Raw genomic sequence first — 19,266 nt, forward strand, 5'->3', positions numbered from 1 at the left:
TGGGCCTGAGATACAGTTCTGTTTCCCAGCATTGAAAAGTTCCTTCCTGCGGCTCTAGAGAGCTCTTGGGCCTTCCTACAGCCCAAGAGAGGGCCTGGATGGACCTGACCAGGGTGTACTGGGGGGCTGGGGGTAGCCATCCCCCCCCCCCGGCCTGTGCGCAGGGGGCCTCATGTGACCCCCTCCTGCCGGCTGAACACTAACGACTTCAGTGTGTCTCCCCTCTCAGCTCAAATATTTCTGAAATGCACACTGCTCCTTCGCACGTAGCCGGAGGGGCCGTCGGCCTCCCCAGCCTGTGCAATCAGGGCCTCCTGATTGCTTTCTTCTGTGCAGGCTCCAGGAAAGGGGGTGCGGCACGGTGGGGCTAGCCAAACCCACTCCCATCATGGCCCCAGCCCTGCTTTTCCCTGAGGGATGGGCTCGGGGACGGGGAGGGGGAGGGCGGGGAGGGGGCAGGCCCAGCTTTCTTGCTGGGATCCGTGTGGCCTTCCTTCTCTCTCCTCACGCGCACATGGGGGTTCTAGGTGGGCCAAGGCCTGGAGACTGGGGCGTCAGGAGGGTGGGGGAGCATGTTGGCATAAAGTGGCCGCAAGGAACCGGTGGCACGCACAAGGCTGCCAAGGACGTGGGTATGGACTTGGCTTTCAGCTACCACCATACCAGCCCCTCACTGACCCCAGCCTGGTTCTCATCAGCCACACTCCGGATCTCCTCCTGTCTTTGTCTCTGCTGTTCCCTAGGCCTGCCATGTCCTTCCTTCCCAGCATCCGCTGATTCGCTCAGGCCTCCGCTCCCGTGCCACTTCCTCCGGGAAGCCCTCCCATTCCTGGTCCGCTCCCCCTCCTTCACACCTGTTCCCACAAAACCCCAGGCACTCCTGACCACGGCCTCGATCCTATCGGCAGGGTGACTAATTATCCACGCACAGGCTTCCCTGTGTGCAGGATTGTCACTGTCACAGCGGGGATGGGGACATTTCCAGCACAGAGGCAGGTTGACGGAGCCCAGTGCCCCCAACGCGTGGGAAGTGAAGTAATGTTAGGAAATCTGCCGACAACGAACGATTTTAATTGTAATGACCCTGTGCTTATTTGCCTGCTCTTCATGGCAAGTGATAGAGATTTTCCACTCCTCCTGATGATGACTTTTTTCCTCCTTAAAATGCAGTTAAGAAGAAGAAAAAAGATTCAATTGGATGAGAAACAGTAACTGAGTCATGGTGCAGGTTTTAGCTGGGTGGGGCCAAGGTCAAGATGTCAACACAGACAGCTCCAGGCCGGGCAGCCCCAATGCACAGGACTCCAGCAAGTATGACCTCCAGCAAGCCTGACCTATGGGAACAACGGGGTCTGCTAGGTGCCAAGCCTTGGGCTGAGTCTTGGGGTCCAGAACCCACCCTTTGTGAATGCACAGACCATGGAGAGAGGATGGCACAAGGGCCAGTTATCACTTCAAACACCTGTAAATTCTGCACGCCTGTGACACCAGTGACTACCTGTGGAGTGGATAGGCTCAGGAGGACTTCCTGGTGGAGGTGACCTGAGCTGGGAAGTTTGCGGGCCCTTGGCATTAGGGCAACCACAGCAGACAGGGAAGGGAGAGGTCTGCAGGAACAGCATGGATGGGGGTGAAGTGGCAAGAGAGTGCACACACCGTCTGCGCTCCCTGCGAATGGGATTGGAACTTGCACAAACTCCCAAGCCTCTGCCAGCCTCTGTTTTCCCATCTGTGGAATGGGGCAGCGTCAGGAGCTCTTGGCATTGTTGTAAGAGTGTTGGTGAGCGTGCCTGATAGGGCTCCAAGGGGCGCATGAGCTCACTCTCCCTTGGTAGATTTTTATTTTTTGGAATCAGAGCGGAGATGATAGGGTATTTTTGAAGAAGAGAAAGGAAGCTCTGGTGGTAGAGTTGGAGTGTGGCTTTCTGAACCCATCCAGGTTCCCTGGGGGGCAAGATCAACTCCAGACTCCTCCCGCAACACCACCCTCACCCCCGGGTAGCTATGGCGGCCTTGGACTTCTGTGCTTGGCTTGAGAGGAACAAAGCGGAAAGTCAAGCCTCCCTAGAAAACGACATCAGACGGAGGCTCCTTAGAGGCTGTGGCCGTCCAGGGAGAGGCTGATGTTTGACAGATGTTGGCAAGGGTGACTTTGGGGGGCAGGGTAGTTAGGCAGACTGAGCTGGAGTCTCTTGGCCCCGCTTCACTTCCAGGGGCCACCTAATGAGCCCAAAGGAATGGCGTGCGTGCAGCTCTGGGTGGGCCAAAAACCGCTCTGTTCCCTCTAATAATAGCTGCCGAGTCTTGAGAGGCTGCTCAGCACAAGGCTCCAGGCTGATCTGCTCCCCTCTCCGTGAGCTTGCCTATTCACACCTCGAGGCTTTGGGACTATTTTCCAGATAAGGAAACTGAGGCTTAGCGTGAATTCAAGGCGGCAAGGCAAACAAGGGAGAGAACCAAGATCTCTGCTCTCCAAACCCCAGTCTTCCACTCAACCTGCCTCACTGCAGGCCTGGGAGGGCAGCATTGGCATCGAAAAGCTGAGGGGAGCTGTCAGAAAAGCAGCCCCTTCCCCAGGGTGATGGCGTGCACAGAGCCAGACTTCCAGGAAAACCCAGGGTTGGCCTGGTGGGAGGTAGCTGAGAAGACGCTTCCAATTCTACTCCCCCCCCACGACCACCACTCTCCACTAGGCACCTGGGTATGTCTCATTGCATCTTGGTCCCTCCCTGTAGGTGAACCTGCTTCTTTTTTTGTCCAGTCCCTCTGATCATCCACTCTGCTTTCCGCCCCAGCCTATGATCTGTGCCACCCCATGGCCCAGCTCCTGAGTCTGAGCCCTACCTTGTGTGTGTGTGTGTGTGTGTGTGTGTGTGTGTGTGTGTGTGTGTGTGTGTGTGTGTGTGTGTGTGTGTGTGTGTGTGTACACTTGCTCATGCATGTGTACCAGAACTCAACCTAGGAGTCTTCCTTTAGGTTTTTTTTCTTTGCTCCAGGCTACAGCTATACTACCTGAGTGGCTTGGAACCACAGTCCTCAGATCTCAGCCTCCTGAGTAGCTAGGATTACAGGCATGAGCCTTTTGGCAAGTTATGAGCCTTCCCAGGCCCAAGTTTCCAGCCTCAGCTCCAGCCCCTCCTTCTCTGGGCATGGAACCTTCTAGCAGTGCTTATCCTCTGGGTCAGCTCAGGAATCCAGCCAAAGGGTGGGGCCACCTGCTCGGCCAGCTCGCCTCCCCCTCCACCCCGACCCCTTTCTGTCCCCAGGAGAGTCTCTCCCTCGTTCCACACAGCTCCCAGCAGCTGCTCCTCAGGCCCAGGCAGAGAGCCCGGCTTGGCGCGTCTCTGGCTGAGGCCGATGAGAGAAAAAACAGGTTAAAAGTTCACCCCTTGTTCTCTCCGGGAAGAAAAATCTGTAGCATTCGGAGTGTGAAAAGGAAACTTCTTTCAGCTCCAAAGCTGCATAATAGAACTTCCCCCCAATTTACCATCAAAAAGATGCCCTTGGCTCTGGCTCCACCGTCCCTGGCACACACCCCCTCCCCACGCCAGCCCCGAAAACCCGCTAAGGGACAGTGACCACAAACACAAGCCGCAGGCGGTCACAGAGCGCTTTTTGTCAGCTCTCAGGTCTGACTGGGGTCACCTCTATCCAAATGCTTCCTCCCTCCCCGCCCTCCCTCTCCACTGCCCCACCAGAGTTCCTACCCTCATTACCTCCCATTTGGATCTCAGCAGCCTGGACACTGGGCAGCCTGCCCCCAGTCTCTTGGCACTAGTGCATCCAGCCCAGACCATCAGAATGATTGGTTCACATGCCTAGAAAGGTACAGGTTAAGAGGCAACCTTGCCCAGATCTTACCCCACTGTCCTCTCTTCACTAGGAGGCTGTTGGGCCAGACCAGGGGTTAGCGCCTCAATGGATGACATTCCTTTTCTGATGAGAAGCATTCTGGGGTCCCGGCTTGTGGAGTTTGATTTGTGATGCCTGCGCTGGGCACCTAGCAATAAGCAGGCCTCCCCAATCCACCCGCTTGCTGCGCTAGTTGGCTGTCAAAGTGTGACCTAGGTCTCTCCCCCTACTCTCATTTTTATTCAGGCCTTGTCTCTGTTCCCCGACCCCTATACACTACTCCCTAGTAGGATCTAGCTAGTCACCATACTGTTTTCCTAGTCCATAATGGGTGCAGGATATATTTGTTAAGTGGATGCTTGGGAAGGGTTCATTAAAACCTATTCAGTGTGTTGCAATTCAGTCCTAGGGCTGGGAATGTGATGTGCCAGAGGGAAACTAATGGGGTTCAGGGGGCTGGGCCCCTTTAAAGATCCTTTATGGTAAACAGAAACATGTAACAGATAACCCAAATTCAACATAAAAGTTTGAAGGTTTGGTGATGGGCTCTCTGGAACTTATCTAGGAAACTACAAGAAAAGCCAGTACTTAAGAGGTAATGGGAAGATCTGGGTGCCAGTGCCTCCTAGCTATAATTCTAGCTACTCAGGAGGCTGAGATCTGAGGATCGAGGCTTGAAGCTAGCCTGGGCAGGAAAGTCTGTGAAACTCTTGTCTCCAATTAACCACCATAAAATCAGAAGTGATATTGTGGCTTACAGTGGTAGAACACTAGCCTCGCCTTGAGTGGAAAAAGCACAGGGACAGCACCCAGGCTGTCAAGCCAGGTTCAAGCCCCATGACCAACAAAAAGAGAAAGAGAGAGGAAGGGAGGGAGGGAAGGAAGAGAGGAAGGAAGGAAGGGAAGGAAGGAAGGAAGGAGGGAAGGAAGGAAGGAGGGAGGGAGGGAGGGAAGGAAGGAAGGAAGGAGGGAGGGAAGGGAAAAGGAAAAAGAAAAAAAAGTGAGATTATTTTGTTGTTGTTTTGGTCGGTCGTTGGGCTTGAACTCTGGGCCTGGGCACTGTCCCTCAGCTCTTCAGCTCAAGGCCAGCGTTCTACCACTTGAACCACAGCGCCACTTCTGGTTTTCTGGTGGTTAGTTGGAGATCAGAGTCTCATCCAGCCCAGGCTGGCTTTGAACCGTGATCCTCAGATCTCAGCCTCCTGAGTAGCTAAGATTACAGGTGTAAGCCCTGCAGGATTGATTTTTTTTTTTTTTTTAAAGAGTGATTGGCAGGGTGTGGAGCAGGGTTGACCATGCTGGAGTTAGGCCTAGAGAGGCAGAACCAAGAAATAGAACCCAGAGATTGGTTAGGTTGTGGAGTGGGCGAGACCTCGGATGAGGAGTTGGGGTCTAAGGTTAGAGAGCCAGGTGATAGCTTGAGCCGGTGGAAGAAGGCTGGGCTGGCTCCTCTAGGGAGGACCTGGAGGGGAGTGGGTCTTAGGATCTGGGCCAAATGATTGACAGCACTGGGAGGCGGGGCAGGTGTTGACTCTTGGCTTTCTCCACAGAAACGTTGATGGACTCCACTACAGCAACGGCTGAGCTGGGCTGGATGGTGCATCCCTCATCAGGGGTGAGTCAGTGGTCCCCTGACCCTTCTTGATCCACTAGGATTCCTTTGGCTCCGCTGCGAGGTCTGCATATCCCCTCACATTTCAGCCCCCTTTCCCCCTCCTTGAGGGCTCAAAGCCAGACATCTCACAGCCCCACCCTCTCAATCCCCTACTATTGAGAGTGTACCCGTTGCCATGACAACGTGCTGGATGCTTTCAGCCTTTATCCTGGGGAATCCTCAGGACAAGGCGGAGAAGTAGGTACTCACAAGGGCCCTGTTTCAGATGAGGAAAGCTAACCATCACCTGCCAAGTGCCCATTCTGTGTCTGATAGTATCGAGCACAAGCACCCTTGTACACATCGCCTCTAATCATCCCTCTCTGAAAGAAACCAATGCTCAGAGAGGTGCCAGGTTTGGTTTGCTTGGAGCTGCAGATAGAACACAGAGCCTCCTTCGATGCTGGGCAAGCACTCTGCCACTGACCCCTACCCAGCTGGGGCTCTGGTTGGTGTCTAGAGCTGTAACTAGGTTCTCTCTGGGCCTTTCCTCTGCACGGCTGTGCTATAAGCTCTTTGAGGACATGCTCAGGCACAATTTGCAACTCTTTTTCTTCCTAGTACTTGCATGCACAGAGCATGTGGGTCAGACACAGACGCTTCTAAATGCTGTCCCAATGCTACTCTCCAGCAAGGGCAGCTGGAGTGGGGTTTCCTTCATCTGGCTGAGCTTTGGTTTCCTCATCTATGACATTGTTAACAATACTTTCCTGTGAGGTTCTCTTGCATAGCATCTAATATAAAGCCTGGGATAGGTTGGGCCCAATAGAATAGCTAGCAATAATAATAATCACCATCATCATTGTCATCAACTGAATGTTCAGTCCTCTTCCCTCTGGTATCTGGGGAGGGCCCAGGACTCCATGCCCGATTCACCCTTTCCCTCCACCCCAGCTCCTCAGCTGCAGCTCCAGGGAGCTGCATACCGCCCCCCCCCCCCTCTTCCCCAGGCCTCAATCTCAATAGGCAGGGCCTCAGGGTCAGGCCTCTTTCTATGGCTCTTTCTTGTCACCAATTTTCCATCTGGGAAGATGGCTGGGCCCAGAGCCCCACCCTGCCAGTAATGAGGCCAGGCTGGGCTGCAGGGCCCCCGGACGCAATTATTTGGGGTGTTTGGGCTGCAGGGCCTCCACATGTTAATTAGAGAGAGGGGAGAAAGGCAGAGTGCTCTAATTAAGTGCTCTAATTAAGTTTTGAAGAAGAGCAGCGATTGTAACAAGGGGCTGACTTTGTCACATGGTGCCACCAAAAAAAAAAAAAAATTAAATGCAATGTAGGGAACCTCAGAGCTGCCATTGAGGTGGAGGCCGGCCCCGCTTGGCCTTCCGCGCATGCACTCACCTAGTGCAGCCTCCAGCCTCCCCAAGCCAGCAGCCTCCTCTCAGCCCTGCAAAGAATCAGCCCAGAGATGCTGAGTGGCCAAAGGACAAAGAATACTCCCGGGAGAGTGACACCTCTCCTATCACTTGCGATCCCCTGGTCACATTTGGAAACTGAGGAAACAGAGGTCCAGAGAGAGAGAAAGAGAGAGAGCTGATGACTTATCCAAGGCTCCGTGTCTAATGAGCAGTACTGTGTTCCAAGGCAGTATGGACAAGCACGTGACAGGCTGCGTTGGGCAGCCTGGGTCAGGAATCCCCCTTGTCTGGTCTCTACCTCTTCAACCCTTTCTGGCCTGACCCCTTTTGGATTTGGCCCAGGTATAGCCAGCCTCATGCCAGGGGTATACAGGAGGAGAGGAGAGGGCCTACAAGTTCTCTGAGACACTAGGGGACCAGACCAAGGGGCCAAATGCCCCCCAAAGGCCCAGGGGAAAGTTGGTGAATGCACCAGGCAGCTAGGGGACAGCTGTAGTGAGGTCAAGCAAAGGTGTTTGAGGCCTGGGAGTGTTGACTGAGCCTCAGAGGCTTGCCTAGCATGCACAAGGCCCTGGCTTCCTCCTCAACATCACAAACCAAACAAAAGCAATTAAGACAAGGCACTCAAGGAAGGCACAGAGTCAAGCAAAGACTGAGCCGTGAGGATAAGCTCTGCCAGCGAGTCTGTAGTGCAGGGACCACACAGGCCAGCGCCCTTCCCATCTTCCCATCGCCAGCCCCGACTCTACATCAGGAAACTCCACAGCTGCTGCTGGCTGGGCTGTGGTCACCCAGCCTGGGACACAGTGAGATGCTGAGGCATCTTCCTCAGGCAGGAGAGCAGCGGGCTCCCCGAGAAAGGACCCTGACTGTGCTATCGCCCTGGGTCAGCAGGGGTGGGGAAAGGAGGGCTGGGAGAGGTATCAAGGGGTTTGGAATTGTCTTTAGCCTGGCACTGTTGACTCATTTGTAATCCTCGCTGCTTAGGGAAGTGAATCCTGTCTAGGTAGAAAGGTCTAGGAGAGGTTTTTTGTTTGTTCGTTTGTTTTGGTCAGTTGTGAGGCTTGAACTCTGGGCCTGGGCCCTGTCCCTCAAGGCTAGTGCTGTAACACTTGAGCCACTGCACCACTTCCTGTTTTCTGGTGGTTTATTGGCATAAGAGTTTTATGGCCTTTCCTTCCTTAGGCTGGCTTTGAACTGTGATCCTCAGATCTCAGCCTCCTGAGTAGCTAGGATTACAGACATGAATCACCAGCACCAGGTCTCTAGGAGACTCTTATCTCCTATTAATCAGCAAAAAGCTGGAAGTGGAGGTATGGCTTAAGTGGTAGAGCATCAGTTTTGAGCAAAAAGCCAACCGAGATCAACAGGTGCTGAGTTTAAGCCTTAGTACTGGTACAAATTAAAAAAAAAAAAAAGTCTTCCTCGGTCAGACTGGGAATCCCCTGCAGGCAAAGGCTGTATCTCTAGAATCAGACCAGAGCTCCCAGAGGGCAGGAGGTTTGCATCCCCCATCACAAACCACCTTCTTCCATCAGAAGGGGCTCCCTATGGGCCAGGGTCTCCCAGTTTCCTCTTCCAGGTGAGAGGGGCCTGAATCTTTGACTCTTTTTTTAGATGAGCAGATCCTGGCAGTTAGGACCTGGTCTCTCATGGTGGCTAGTGGAACACCCAAGATCAGGTCACATGTCTTTCCCATCTGATTGGTGTGTCAGCTGTTAGATGAGGAAATTCCTCAGCATCAAGGCTACATCTCAGATCCCTGTCAGACTGAGAACTCCCTCCATTATCAGACTGGACGATCCCAAAGGTGCCTCCTCCCTTAGACAGACATGCATTGGCAGGAGGCTGAGCCCCTTAACCTCCCCCACCTGACTGGCATTTCACCCACAGTGGGAAGAGGTGAGCGGCTACGATGAAAACATGAACACCATCCGCACGTACCAGGTGTGCAATGTCTTTGAGTCGAGCCAGAACAACTGGCTACGGACAAAGTTTATCCGGCGCCGGGGTGCTCACCGCATCCACGTGGAGATGAAGTTCTCCGTTCGGGATTGCAGCAGCATCCCCAGTGTGCCCGGCTCCTGCAAGGAGACCTTCAACCTCTACTACTACGAGGCTGACTTCGATTCGGCCACCAAGACCTTCCCCAGCTGGATGGAGAACCCGTGGGTGAAGGTGGATACCATTGCAGCCGACGAGAGCTTCTCCCAGGTGGACCTCGGGGGCCGGGTCATGAAAATCAACACCGAGGTGCGGAGCTTTGGACCTGTGTCCCGCAGCGGCTTCTACCTGGCCTTCCAGGACTATGGGGGCTGCATGTCCCTCATTGCTGTGCGTGTCTTCTACCGCAAGTGTCCCCGCGTCATCCAGAATGGGGCCATCTTCCAGGAGACGCTGTCCGGGGCTGAGAGCACATCGCTGGTGGCTGCCCGGGGCAGCTGCATAGCCAATGCTGAAGAGGTGGATGTGCCCATCAAGCTCTATTGTAATGGGGACGGCGAGTGGCTGGTGCCCATCGGGCGCTGCATGTGTAGAGCAGGCTTCGAGGCCGTGGAGAACGGCACCGTCTGCCGAGGTAAGGCCTACGAGGGGACAGAGTGGGTGGGGTGGGCTGGGGTAGGGTCCTGCAAATGAACACACTTGGTATTGACTACCGCTCAGGCCTGTCAGCTAGGGCTTGGGCTGGTGAGGCCTGGAATTGACCCTGAGGCTCTCTGTAACAGAGTTTCCAAACCCACTGCATGGACTCTTACATAGCACGTCCTGAGCTGTGTGTGGGCTTTGCCTGTGTGACCAGAGGTATACCAGATGTCTTAGATTGGTATGAAGATGAAAGTTTTTTCATTTTAATTATGGTGATTGCTTCTGATAGCCGATGGTGGTTTTTTTCTTCTTCACATACAAGAATGATCTGGATCTTGCTTAAGAAGAATGAGTATCATAATAAATCCTATGGAGGTGTTAGCATTTATTGAGCTTGTCTAACTTATCAGCCAGTATAAGCCAGGATGAGCTGAAATAACAAAACAGTGTGTTTATTTCTTGTTCAATGCTACTTGCCCATCATGGGTCAACTTGGTTCTCCTCACACCGGGAAATGACCAACTGGGGAAGCCACTGTGTGTCAGGACAGAAGGAATGAGAGAGAATGGCAGATTGGGCATCTGGAGTGGCCTCAATCCTCTGCTCATTCCAATGGTCACCTCCGAAGGGGAAGAAGGGACCCTCTCACTGTGACCCAGGCATCCCAACAATCTCTCTTACTATGTTCTAAGGACATCAGTCACTCAATTCTTACCAGAACCCTCCAAGGGAAAAGGAAAAAATCAAGACCCAGAGAGGTCAGATGGAGAATATGTTGCCCATCTGGGATTCCTACCCAGGGAGTAGGATTCAAACCTTGTCTTCTTAACCACTTTGCCAGCTAATTAGTTTAGGGAACGTGTTACATCGACGAGCAGTGCTTGCCATGGCAAGGAATCTTGAAGTAGTTTGCTAATTTAAGAGCTTCTGGAGGTGGTAAGAAAGTTGTGAAGACAACAAGGCTTGGCTTCCAACTGCAGTCCAGCCAGTTAACAGCCATGTGGCCTTGGCCATGTACAAAACCCTCTTTCACTGGGTAGTTAGTGTGAGGACTTGAGAACTTAAGACATGTAGAATATGTACAGCGGATACTGGCACACCAGAAGTGTTTAACAGGTGTCACCTAAATGAGATGCTATGTACAAGGCCCAGCCTTGAGCAGTATGAGCCATCGTGGTGGGAATTATGGGGAGATTTGAAGATTTCCATGCCATTTCCTCTTGCTCTCTCCACTGGAATCCAAGGTTGGGGGGTCAGATCTTCAGATACCCCAAATGCCAGGTGAAGCCTTTGGACCTTGTTCTAGAGGCTGTGGGGAGCCAGGGAAAGTATAGTCTGGGGATGCTATTGTATTAACCACCCAGCCTCAGTCTAGCCTCTCTAGGGAAGCCTCCTCCCTCCAGCCTCCTGAGACAGTAGGGGCAGCAGGCGGTGTGTTCCAGATCCTGGAAGGGTGAATGGGGTGTGTTGAGACTGGAAGCACTGGCCTGTAGGGAAGTAGTTGCAGCAGCATCTTGAGATGAGGGGGTTCTTACTGAGATATGGCCATGTTGGCTGAGGGAAAGGCATGACCAGGGACTATATTGCTAAGGAAATGGGTAGGATAGGAAGATAGCCAGGCAGGGAGGAGTCAGAGGTCACAGGGATGTCCAGCTTGAGAAAGAAATGGGAACTCTGGCAAAAAGGGCTGGTTTCTTGGGGAAGGTAACAGATTCTATTATTATTATTTTATATTGATTTCTTTTTCTTTTTCTTTTTTTGGGGGGAGGGGTCCGGTCGTGGGGCCTGAACTCTGGGCCTGGGTGCTGTCCCTTAGCTCTTCAGCTCAAGGCTAGCGCTCTACCACTTGAGCCACAGCGCCACTTCCGGCTTTTTTTTCTTTTTTGCTTATGTGATGCTGAGGAATCGAACCCAGGGCCTCATGCATGCAAGGCAAGCGCTCTATCACTGAGCCACCTTCCCAGCTCTATTGATTTCTTTTTTGTGGTGATGGAGATAGAACCCAGGACCTCATACCCGCTAAGCAAGGGCTGTACTGCTGAGCCACATCCCAGCCACGAACAAAGGTGAACAAGTGCTGAGCTCGTTTTCATAGGGACTGAGATTGGCATCAAAAGTGAGAGAAGGCTTTCCAGAGGAGGGGACATTGGCACTGGGATGAGGGGTGTGTTGTGTGTGTAGCCCAGGGCTCCTGGAGTGTGATCTGTGTGTCTTAAGCCATGAGAACAGGAGTCCGCTTGGCCTCCTTTGGGGACCAAAGGCTTGAGGATGGATTTTTGAAGCAATGTCACCGAGAGAGTGCTCAGACAAGGAGGTGTATCCACAATTCTCATGATGCTTATTTAACAAGGCACCCCAAGCAGCTGGAAACGAACGGCAAACCCTGACTGTCTCATGGTTCCTGAATGCTGGGACTCTACATGTGGCTGGGGTGGAAAGCCATGGCTCAGTCTTCTATGGCCTTAGGCAGCTATGGGCTGGGGCTGGGATGTCACAGGAAGGCTCCATGCTGTCCCAGTGGTCCTATCTACGGCTATCAGCACGCCTCTTGCCTGTGAAGTCACTTGCCCAGAGACAGCACCTAAGACAGAAGCCACCATCTTTGTATACTGTGATCTCAGAAGTGGCCTCGCCTCACTTCTGCCATATCCGCTTTATTCAAAGAAACTCCACATTCAGCCCACGCTGGGGGAGGGGAATTCACAGCAGCTGAGATGGAGAAGGCCTGGAGCTGAGGCCTTGGGTTTCAGGGTCCCAGCTCTCCCCATGCATACTGCGGATGCGATGGCACTGGTGCCTCGTGCTCAGCCCCATATCCCTCTGCTCCTTTAACCCTAGGCCTGACAGCCAGTCCCAGTCCTATGGCCAACCCAGCCAGCTACTGGCTGCACCTGGGGTCAGTTAGGGTCAGAGAGCACAGAAGGATCCCACAGCTGCTCTGGCCTGTGACAGCTACTCAGACCGGATAGCTCCAGCAAGAGTCCTGCAGGCTGTGGAGGGCTGGTAATTTGAGTCCAAGGGGAAGACCACAGCCCAACCCCACCCTAAGGGCGGGAGAGGACACGAGGCAGACTCTTGAGAGGACTGCTCCAGAGAGGTCCACTTCACAGCCAAGCACAACTTAACAGGAAAAAAACATGTTGGTTTGCTAATATAGATTAGAGAAACTAAGGCTGGATGGAGCCTCCTGGGCAAGCAGGGAGGGGAGAGTAGAGGGGAAAGAAAATCCTGGTGTGATGTGTGTGTGTGTGTGTGTGTGTGTGTGTGAAAGAGAGAGAGAGAGAGAGAGGGAGAGAGAAAGAGAGAGAAAGAGAGATGATCAACAAAGGCTGGCTAGTTCCCCATACACTACCTCATTTATGAAACTAAGGGCTAAACTGAGTCAATCTGCCCCACTTCCTTTGGTATCTGAGGTGTGCAAGGCACTATGGGAGAAGCCAACCACACACTGAGTGGCTACTATATGCCAGTCAGCCCTGGACCCAGTGTGTATGTTGCGAACCTACTCAGAGCCAGCACATCCCAGGTCTGGGCCATACAGAAGTGGGCAGGGCAGATGGATGTGTTGCTGCCTTTCCTGGGTTTTTTTAGTCTGGGTGGGTAGATGGGAATGACAGAGGAGAAAAATGAATGAGCAAAAAGAGACTGATGGATGAAGCAGGGAACCCTGCATAACAGGAGATCTCAGGACCACATCCATAAAGCCCTGCTGTGGCAGATGGCATGTGCCCAGCCAGGTGGTTGGTCCTAGGGGTAAGGGGTAATTTAGTGTCCAATCTGGGCCCCTGCCAGCCATGCATCTGTTAGTGAAGACTTCTTTCTGGAGACATCTATTGCTTCCTCACCTCCGGACTCACAATCCATGGGGCCTTCCCTCTCTGAATCTCCCACCTCGGGCCATAATACAGTAATGCTGCCTCGGTTTCTCCAAGCTGTACCTGCTTCCTTATCTCACCTGGCTTCCCCTTTCCCACTTCAGCCCCTACTTTCTCCTGCCCAGCGGAAGCCTCAGCCGAGCCACCTTTGGGACCCTCTCCCTTTCCCCCACTCACATCTGCAAAGGACGGTAGGCAGGTCCAGTCATTGTGATGGCTGCAGGCCTTCCACACAGCAAGTAATGGAGCTTGGAGTGTTGTGCTTGGATGGGCCGAGGGGCTGTATGCCAGCATGGGAGGCTGCACACACATGCTGACTCTCTGGCCCCAGCCAGGACTCCTCAGTTCACAGCTGCTGGCTTTGCCTCCCTTCTTCTTCCAGCCCTGCCCTGCAGCCCCAGCCTTGCTCTCTGCCCAGCCCTGATCTCTCCTTGAGCTTGGCTTTAGGGACCTGGTCTCAAACTGTAATGCTGCCTCTATCTATCTGTGTGACCCTGGGGTGATACCTGACCTTCCGCCTTTGTTTGCTCATCTGCAGGTCTGGTGGCTCAGACAAGCTATGGTAAGAGGCAGATGCCTGGAAAAGTGTTAGGAAAATAAGAGCAAGGACTTATGAACTCATCTTTGGTTTTATTGCTGTTTTCTTTTTTAAATTTATTCCTAATGAGTTTTATGTTTTGTTTTGTTTTTCTTTTGTGCCAGGTCTGGGGCTTGAACTCAGGGCCTGGGAATTGTCTCTTAGCTCTTTCTGTTGAAAGCTAGTACTCTTGAGCCATAGCTCCACTTCCAGGATATTATATCTCAGCCCCAAGAATAGTTTTTGTTTTGTTTTGTTTTTGTTTTTATGAGTTGTCGGGCTTGAATTCTAGGCTTGGGTGCTGTCCCTCAGCTCTTCAGCTCAAGGCTAGCGCTCTACCACTTGAAACACAGTGCCCACATCCAGCTTTTTCTGCTTTCATGGTGCTGAGGAATCAAACCCAGGAACTCACATATGCAAGGCAAGCGCTCTACCACTGAACCACCTTCCCAGCCCTTGATTTTTTTTTTTTAAAGAAAACAAGCTGTTAAAATGACATGAGGGTTTGTGGTTGTGGTTGTTTGTTTTGTTTATGTCCCCCCATCCCCCATGAAGATAGAACCCAGGGCCTTGCATGCAAAGCAAGCCCTGCCACCACAGTCTGAGGACCGTCGATGTGTATTTCACAGACATCTTCCCGTGTCCTGTTAGCTACAGCATGAGCTACAGCATCACTTTGGGAGGCTCTTGGAGTTTCATGAGGTGAGGGAACTGTATTCGCTATTGATCAGCCTGCAGTGTTTTGCCATCTTAAACACTGGGAGAGTGCACGGCTTGTATCTGCTTCGGATACATTTCCAGGCCTGGAACTGTGAGGTCAAAGGGCATGGACTTGCTTTAACAGCTTTGGACACACATTGCCAGACTGCCCCACAGAAAGGCCCCCTCCCGCTGCTGCCTGCCCGCGCCAGTTCCCCACCCGCTCACCAGCAGGGGCCATCACTAAGCCCATGTCTTTGTTTTCTGCTTTACTCCCAGAATCCTCTGCTCCTCCAGCCAAGGGAGGGAGGGGACCCCTGGGCCAGGGGGTCCTCTCTATGCCTTCAGGATGGGATCCTCGATCAGCCTGGGGGTGGCCTTCTTCCCACCCTGCTTTGGGCCCTGGCTCTGCCCTCAAAGGCTGGACCAGAGGTCCAGATGTGACTGGGGGAGTTTGTGGGGGTGGGCCGCGCCCAGCAGGGGTGAGGAGGAGGGAGGCTGCCAGCTGGCAGAGCCCGCGCTGGCTGGGGAGAGGGCGCATGTGAGGGTTGGAATGCTGGGTGGGAGGAGAGACGCCCGGCCTTTCCAGGCCCCCAGGCTTAGGTCAGGCTGAGACCACACAGACCAGCCTTTGGGGAAAAGGGTTGGGGGTTGGACAGGGACTCTGGCCAAGGCACTCAAACCGTCCAGAGTTCCATGCCCACCCCTCCCCTCCCCTTTCCCACCCACCCAGGGGTCCCTCCATCCGTCTGTCCATCCCATGTTCAATGGACATCAGCCTCTGATTTTCCTGAGGTTTTGTGGGGATAGAGATGTCTTCACAGAAGGCTAAGGTTTGACCCCCACACTGGGTGCCTCTTAGATGCCTAACACCAAGAGTCCTTGGAAATATCTATCATGGCTCCTGCCTCCAAGAACACTGATCTAGAGAGGCTGACTGACACTTCATGGGCAGTGAAGGTGTAAGGGGACAGGCAGGGTCTGTGGAAGCAGATTGTATCTGCCAGGGGGATGAGAGGGGGCAACAAGGCTTCTTAGATGAGGGACCACTCCAGTGGGATGTGAGTGAGCATTTACCAGATGAAGAAGAGGCCATGCAAAGGGTACATGGTAGGTGTTCCTGGCAGGGCTGGGCTCACTGAGTCTTCCCTCCTCTCCAAGTCAGCCGAATGGGAAGGATCTGGGTCCTGATGAGTCTTGACGATTCTCTCTTGTCTTCATGTTCTTAGTGGTCTGGGAAGGAAATAGTGGATAATTTTGGCTTTATATCCTTGTAAGGGTGTGTTCGTTTTTCACTCGGATACTACTGGCCTGGCATGTAGTGTGTTCCAGTCTTTAGAGCTTCCCACTAGTCTGGGGCCTTTGGGAAAGAGGAGAGAGAGCTGGAAGCCTTCTTGATGGAAGAGTCATTTCCTAGGAGACCTGGGAACACAAGGGCAGGAGGAGAAATTAGTCAAAAAAAGGTGTGTTTTTTTCTGTTGACTCCAGACAGGGTACAGCCACGGGGAGGAGGAGGCCAGGAAGCTCCCTGGGCTTCATTTCCACCACTGGCAAAGGCTGCAGGAGGCAGGCAGGGCTGGGAGAGGAGGACCGCGCGCCTCCCGCCTCCCTTGTGTGCCAGCCCCGTCCCACAGGGGACATGCCGTTGTCCTCTTGAATTTTTTCCCCCCAGTACTGGGACTTGAACTCAGAGCCCCCGTGATCTTGCCTAGCTTTTTCCCCTCAAGGAGCTTGAACTTGACCTCCAGTCCAGGGTGTGCCTGGTTAATTGGAGATAAGAGACACTCAGATTTGTCTGTCCAAGCTGACTTAGAACTTGAGTCTTCACATCCCTACCGCGTTGAGTAGCTGGGATGATCAGCATGAACCACCAGCACCCAGTTTTAGTGATCTTAGTAGCTCCACCTCACTAATGATAAGTCCTGTGTGGGCGACTGAGTTGCCCAAGGCCACACAGCACGGAGTCTCAGAAGCAGAATTGAAGTCTGGTTTTCTCTAACTTGCTGGGTCAGCCAGGAGAAGGTCAAGGGTGGAATATATCCAGCCTCCATCCTGAAGAGCCTATGTCTGACCAGTCTTGGTTTCTTATCTGAGAAATAGGGGCATTGGACCCCACCCTGACCACCGTGGTGACTGAGATGACCTAGAGATGGCAGAAGCCACGAGTTTGACAAAAACTGGCCAAGCACCTCATGACAGAGCGGGAGGGCCTCACCCACAGGGGCTCCCAGAAGAGGCCTTGGGGGAAGGGGGGGAGGAGGCCTGCATCTGGGCCTTGAAGGACCGGTCTTTTCCTGTCTGGAGAGGCATGAGCAGGCTCCTCCATGGTGAGGAGTAGGTACATGTGAGACCCCGGGAAAGGGAGCCCGCACTGCCAGACTCTGGCCAGAGAGAGGCGCACCCTACTGCCCACACCCAGCACCTTCCCCTTGGCACCCCTCTTCCCCGTGTACCCCCGCTCTCAACTTAGGGAGTGGGGAGACAGACACTGGCTTCTGGGCTTTCCACACCTCCCACAAAGGATTTCTTTTGGACATGTGGCATCTCCCTGCAGGCTAGGGTACAGTCGTACCCATTTTACAGACCAGGAAACTGAGGCCAGAGAGGCTTAGCTGCTGCCCCAAAGTGACCCAGCTAGGAAGGGCGGGATGTGAGCCAAGGCCGCAGACCCTGGAGCCCTGAGCTGCCTTCTTTTCTCACACTGGCTCCCCTAAGCTTGAGAGACCCCCCCCCTCCTTTCCCCCAGTTACAGGTTTGGACTGGCCTGCCTCCAGGGCACTGCAGTGGGCCTTGAACAGCTGGGGAAGTCCTCCTCCCTCTAGCCTCTCTTTTCATCTGGCTGGGGCCCCGGATCTGGTGAGAGACGGGCCCCGTTTATTGAGGAAGTTTATGCATTTAACAGTTTAAGCCTTCCTAAGCCTGTGGTACAACAGGATTTGGGAGCCGTTAACAATCCTGTGTGGTTAAGAGATTTTCATTGCTCTGTGGCAGCTGGCCCAGGTCCCACTGGCCTCCTCCCCACCCAGCTGGGGCGCCCCTTCCCCAGGGCCCTTTGTCTCCACCCCCCCATCCCTCCTTCTCCTCCCTACTCTCCCACCCCAAGCCTCCAGGTACAAACTTCAATTTCTCAGAAGGAACTGAATCCAAAGAGGGAAAGGGAGTTAACTCAAGGCCTCACAGCCATGCCCAGAGTCCCTTCCTCATCCCCAGTTCTGGCAGAACTCATAAATGCCCTCCCAAACCAGCTTGATGCCTACCAAGGCTTCAGGCTATGGCTGGGAGGGCAGGGGCCTGGCCTGGGCTCACCAAGCTGGGGATGCCAGCTGGGGTGAGAACCTAGGCCTGCTGAGTGCTGGTGAGAGTTCTTCACACTCCACCATAGCTCCAGGCAGAAATGCCATTTGTGATTCTAATGTCTTTCATATGTAGAGTATTTATTTACTTACACCCTGCTTGCTTGCACCGGGGACTGCGGGCTGCTTGTGAGGCTTTGATCGGAATGACAGCCACGTGAGGGACTCCAAGAAGGTGCTGTCCTCTGTCACTGGGGCCTCTTGGGGAGCCTAGAGGAGGCAAGACTGGCCCAGGGTGACCAGGGCTAGGACTTAAACTCCTGTGCTGTAGCCCCCTAGGCCTGAGGGCTCTGGCCAGCTGGGCAGCTCCCCCTCCCTGCCTGGGGCTGCAGTCCCATACTTTCTTGTTTAATCACTAGCTTCCCTGTTTTTGGCCCTGGAGCCTGTGTGGTTGGATGGTGGTGCTGTTTGAACCCCAGGGAGTGGCTTTCTGGCTGCTTCTCCTCTGTCCACTCAACTTGCAGCCCAAGGGGAGGGCCGGCCACTCCCTTGTATCCCATGCACATGTGAACTTTGTCTTCTGCCCTCTCTTCTCACTACCCCAATGAGCACAAAGCGGCTGAAGCAAAGGCTCAGCAACTAAGTGGCTACTGAGGACTGAGGAAATGGTAATTGATGTGCCTTGTAGAGGCCAGCGTGATGGTGCATGCCTGTAATCCCAGCATGAAGGAGACTGAGGCAGGTGAGCCCAGGCTCACCAGGGCTACATGTTCTGAGACCTCATGCTCAACCTCAGAACCTGCTCCCAGGTCTCATCTGAGAACTAAGAATCCCAGGAGGAAGGAAGCACATGTTGACAGTGCTCACTAGCACGGGGCCTGGGCTCAGGCCTGGCGAATACATGGCTGAACCCCTCTTCTCCCCACAAGTCAGATAGTCTGTTATAAAAGAGGAAGCCGGATATGCAGAGATTTTAAATGACCTGCCTGGGGTCACACAGCCGTGGTTGGTTGGAGCCAGAAATGAAATCCAACCCCAGGGCTTGTCCCATGGAAGTATGCTTGAAAACATTTAAGTCCTCACAATTGCAGCAGGGTTGGAGGGGGGCGGAGGGGGGGGACTTACAGCGTCCCTGAGTAGGTGAGCTCAGAAAGTTCAGACATGGGGTCACTGCCTAAGCCCTGCTGTGCTAGTCCTGCTCCTCATCTCCCCAGATAGCCTCCAAGGCAGGCACCAGCCCCCTCCCACTGAAACAGCCCATCTTGGGACAACCCTGCCCCTCCCTGGATATTCAGGTTGCCAGTTCTGTGGGCACATCCTGGCGGAGATGCTGGTGACCCTAGCCCTTAAGCACCATACTCTCCCCCAGGTC

General features: G+C 53.6%; 1 protein-coding gene across 1 annotated transcript in view; it reads left to right on the forward strand.

Moving 5' to 3' along the window:
* Positions 1–19,266, forward strand: part of Ephb2 (EPH receptor B2) — a 160,811-nt gene that overhangs the window by 53,824 nt on the left and 87,721 nt on the right. The window contains exons 2-3 of the mRNA XM_042688572.1: positions 5,403–5,467; positions 8,758–9,442. Of these exons, the coding sequence (XP_042544506.1) occupies positions 5,403–5,467; positions 8,758–9,442 (750 nt within the window). The remainder of the gene's footprint in view (positions 1–5,402; positions 5,468–8,757; positions 9,443–19,266) is intronic.

Source organism: Dipodomys spectabilis, unplaced genomic scaffold (assembly GCF_019054845.1).
Source record: "Dipodomys spectabilis isolate Male_0828 unplaced genomic scaffold, ASM1905484v1 ptg000118l, whole genome shotgun sequence".
NCBI lineage: Eukaryota > Metazoa > Chordata > Mammalia > Rodentia > Heteromyidae > Dipodomys > Dipodomys spectabilis.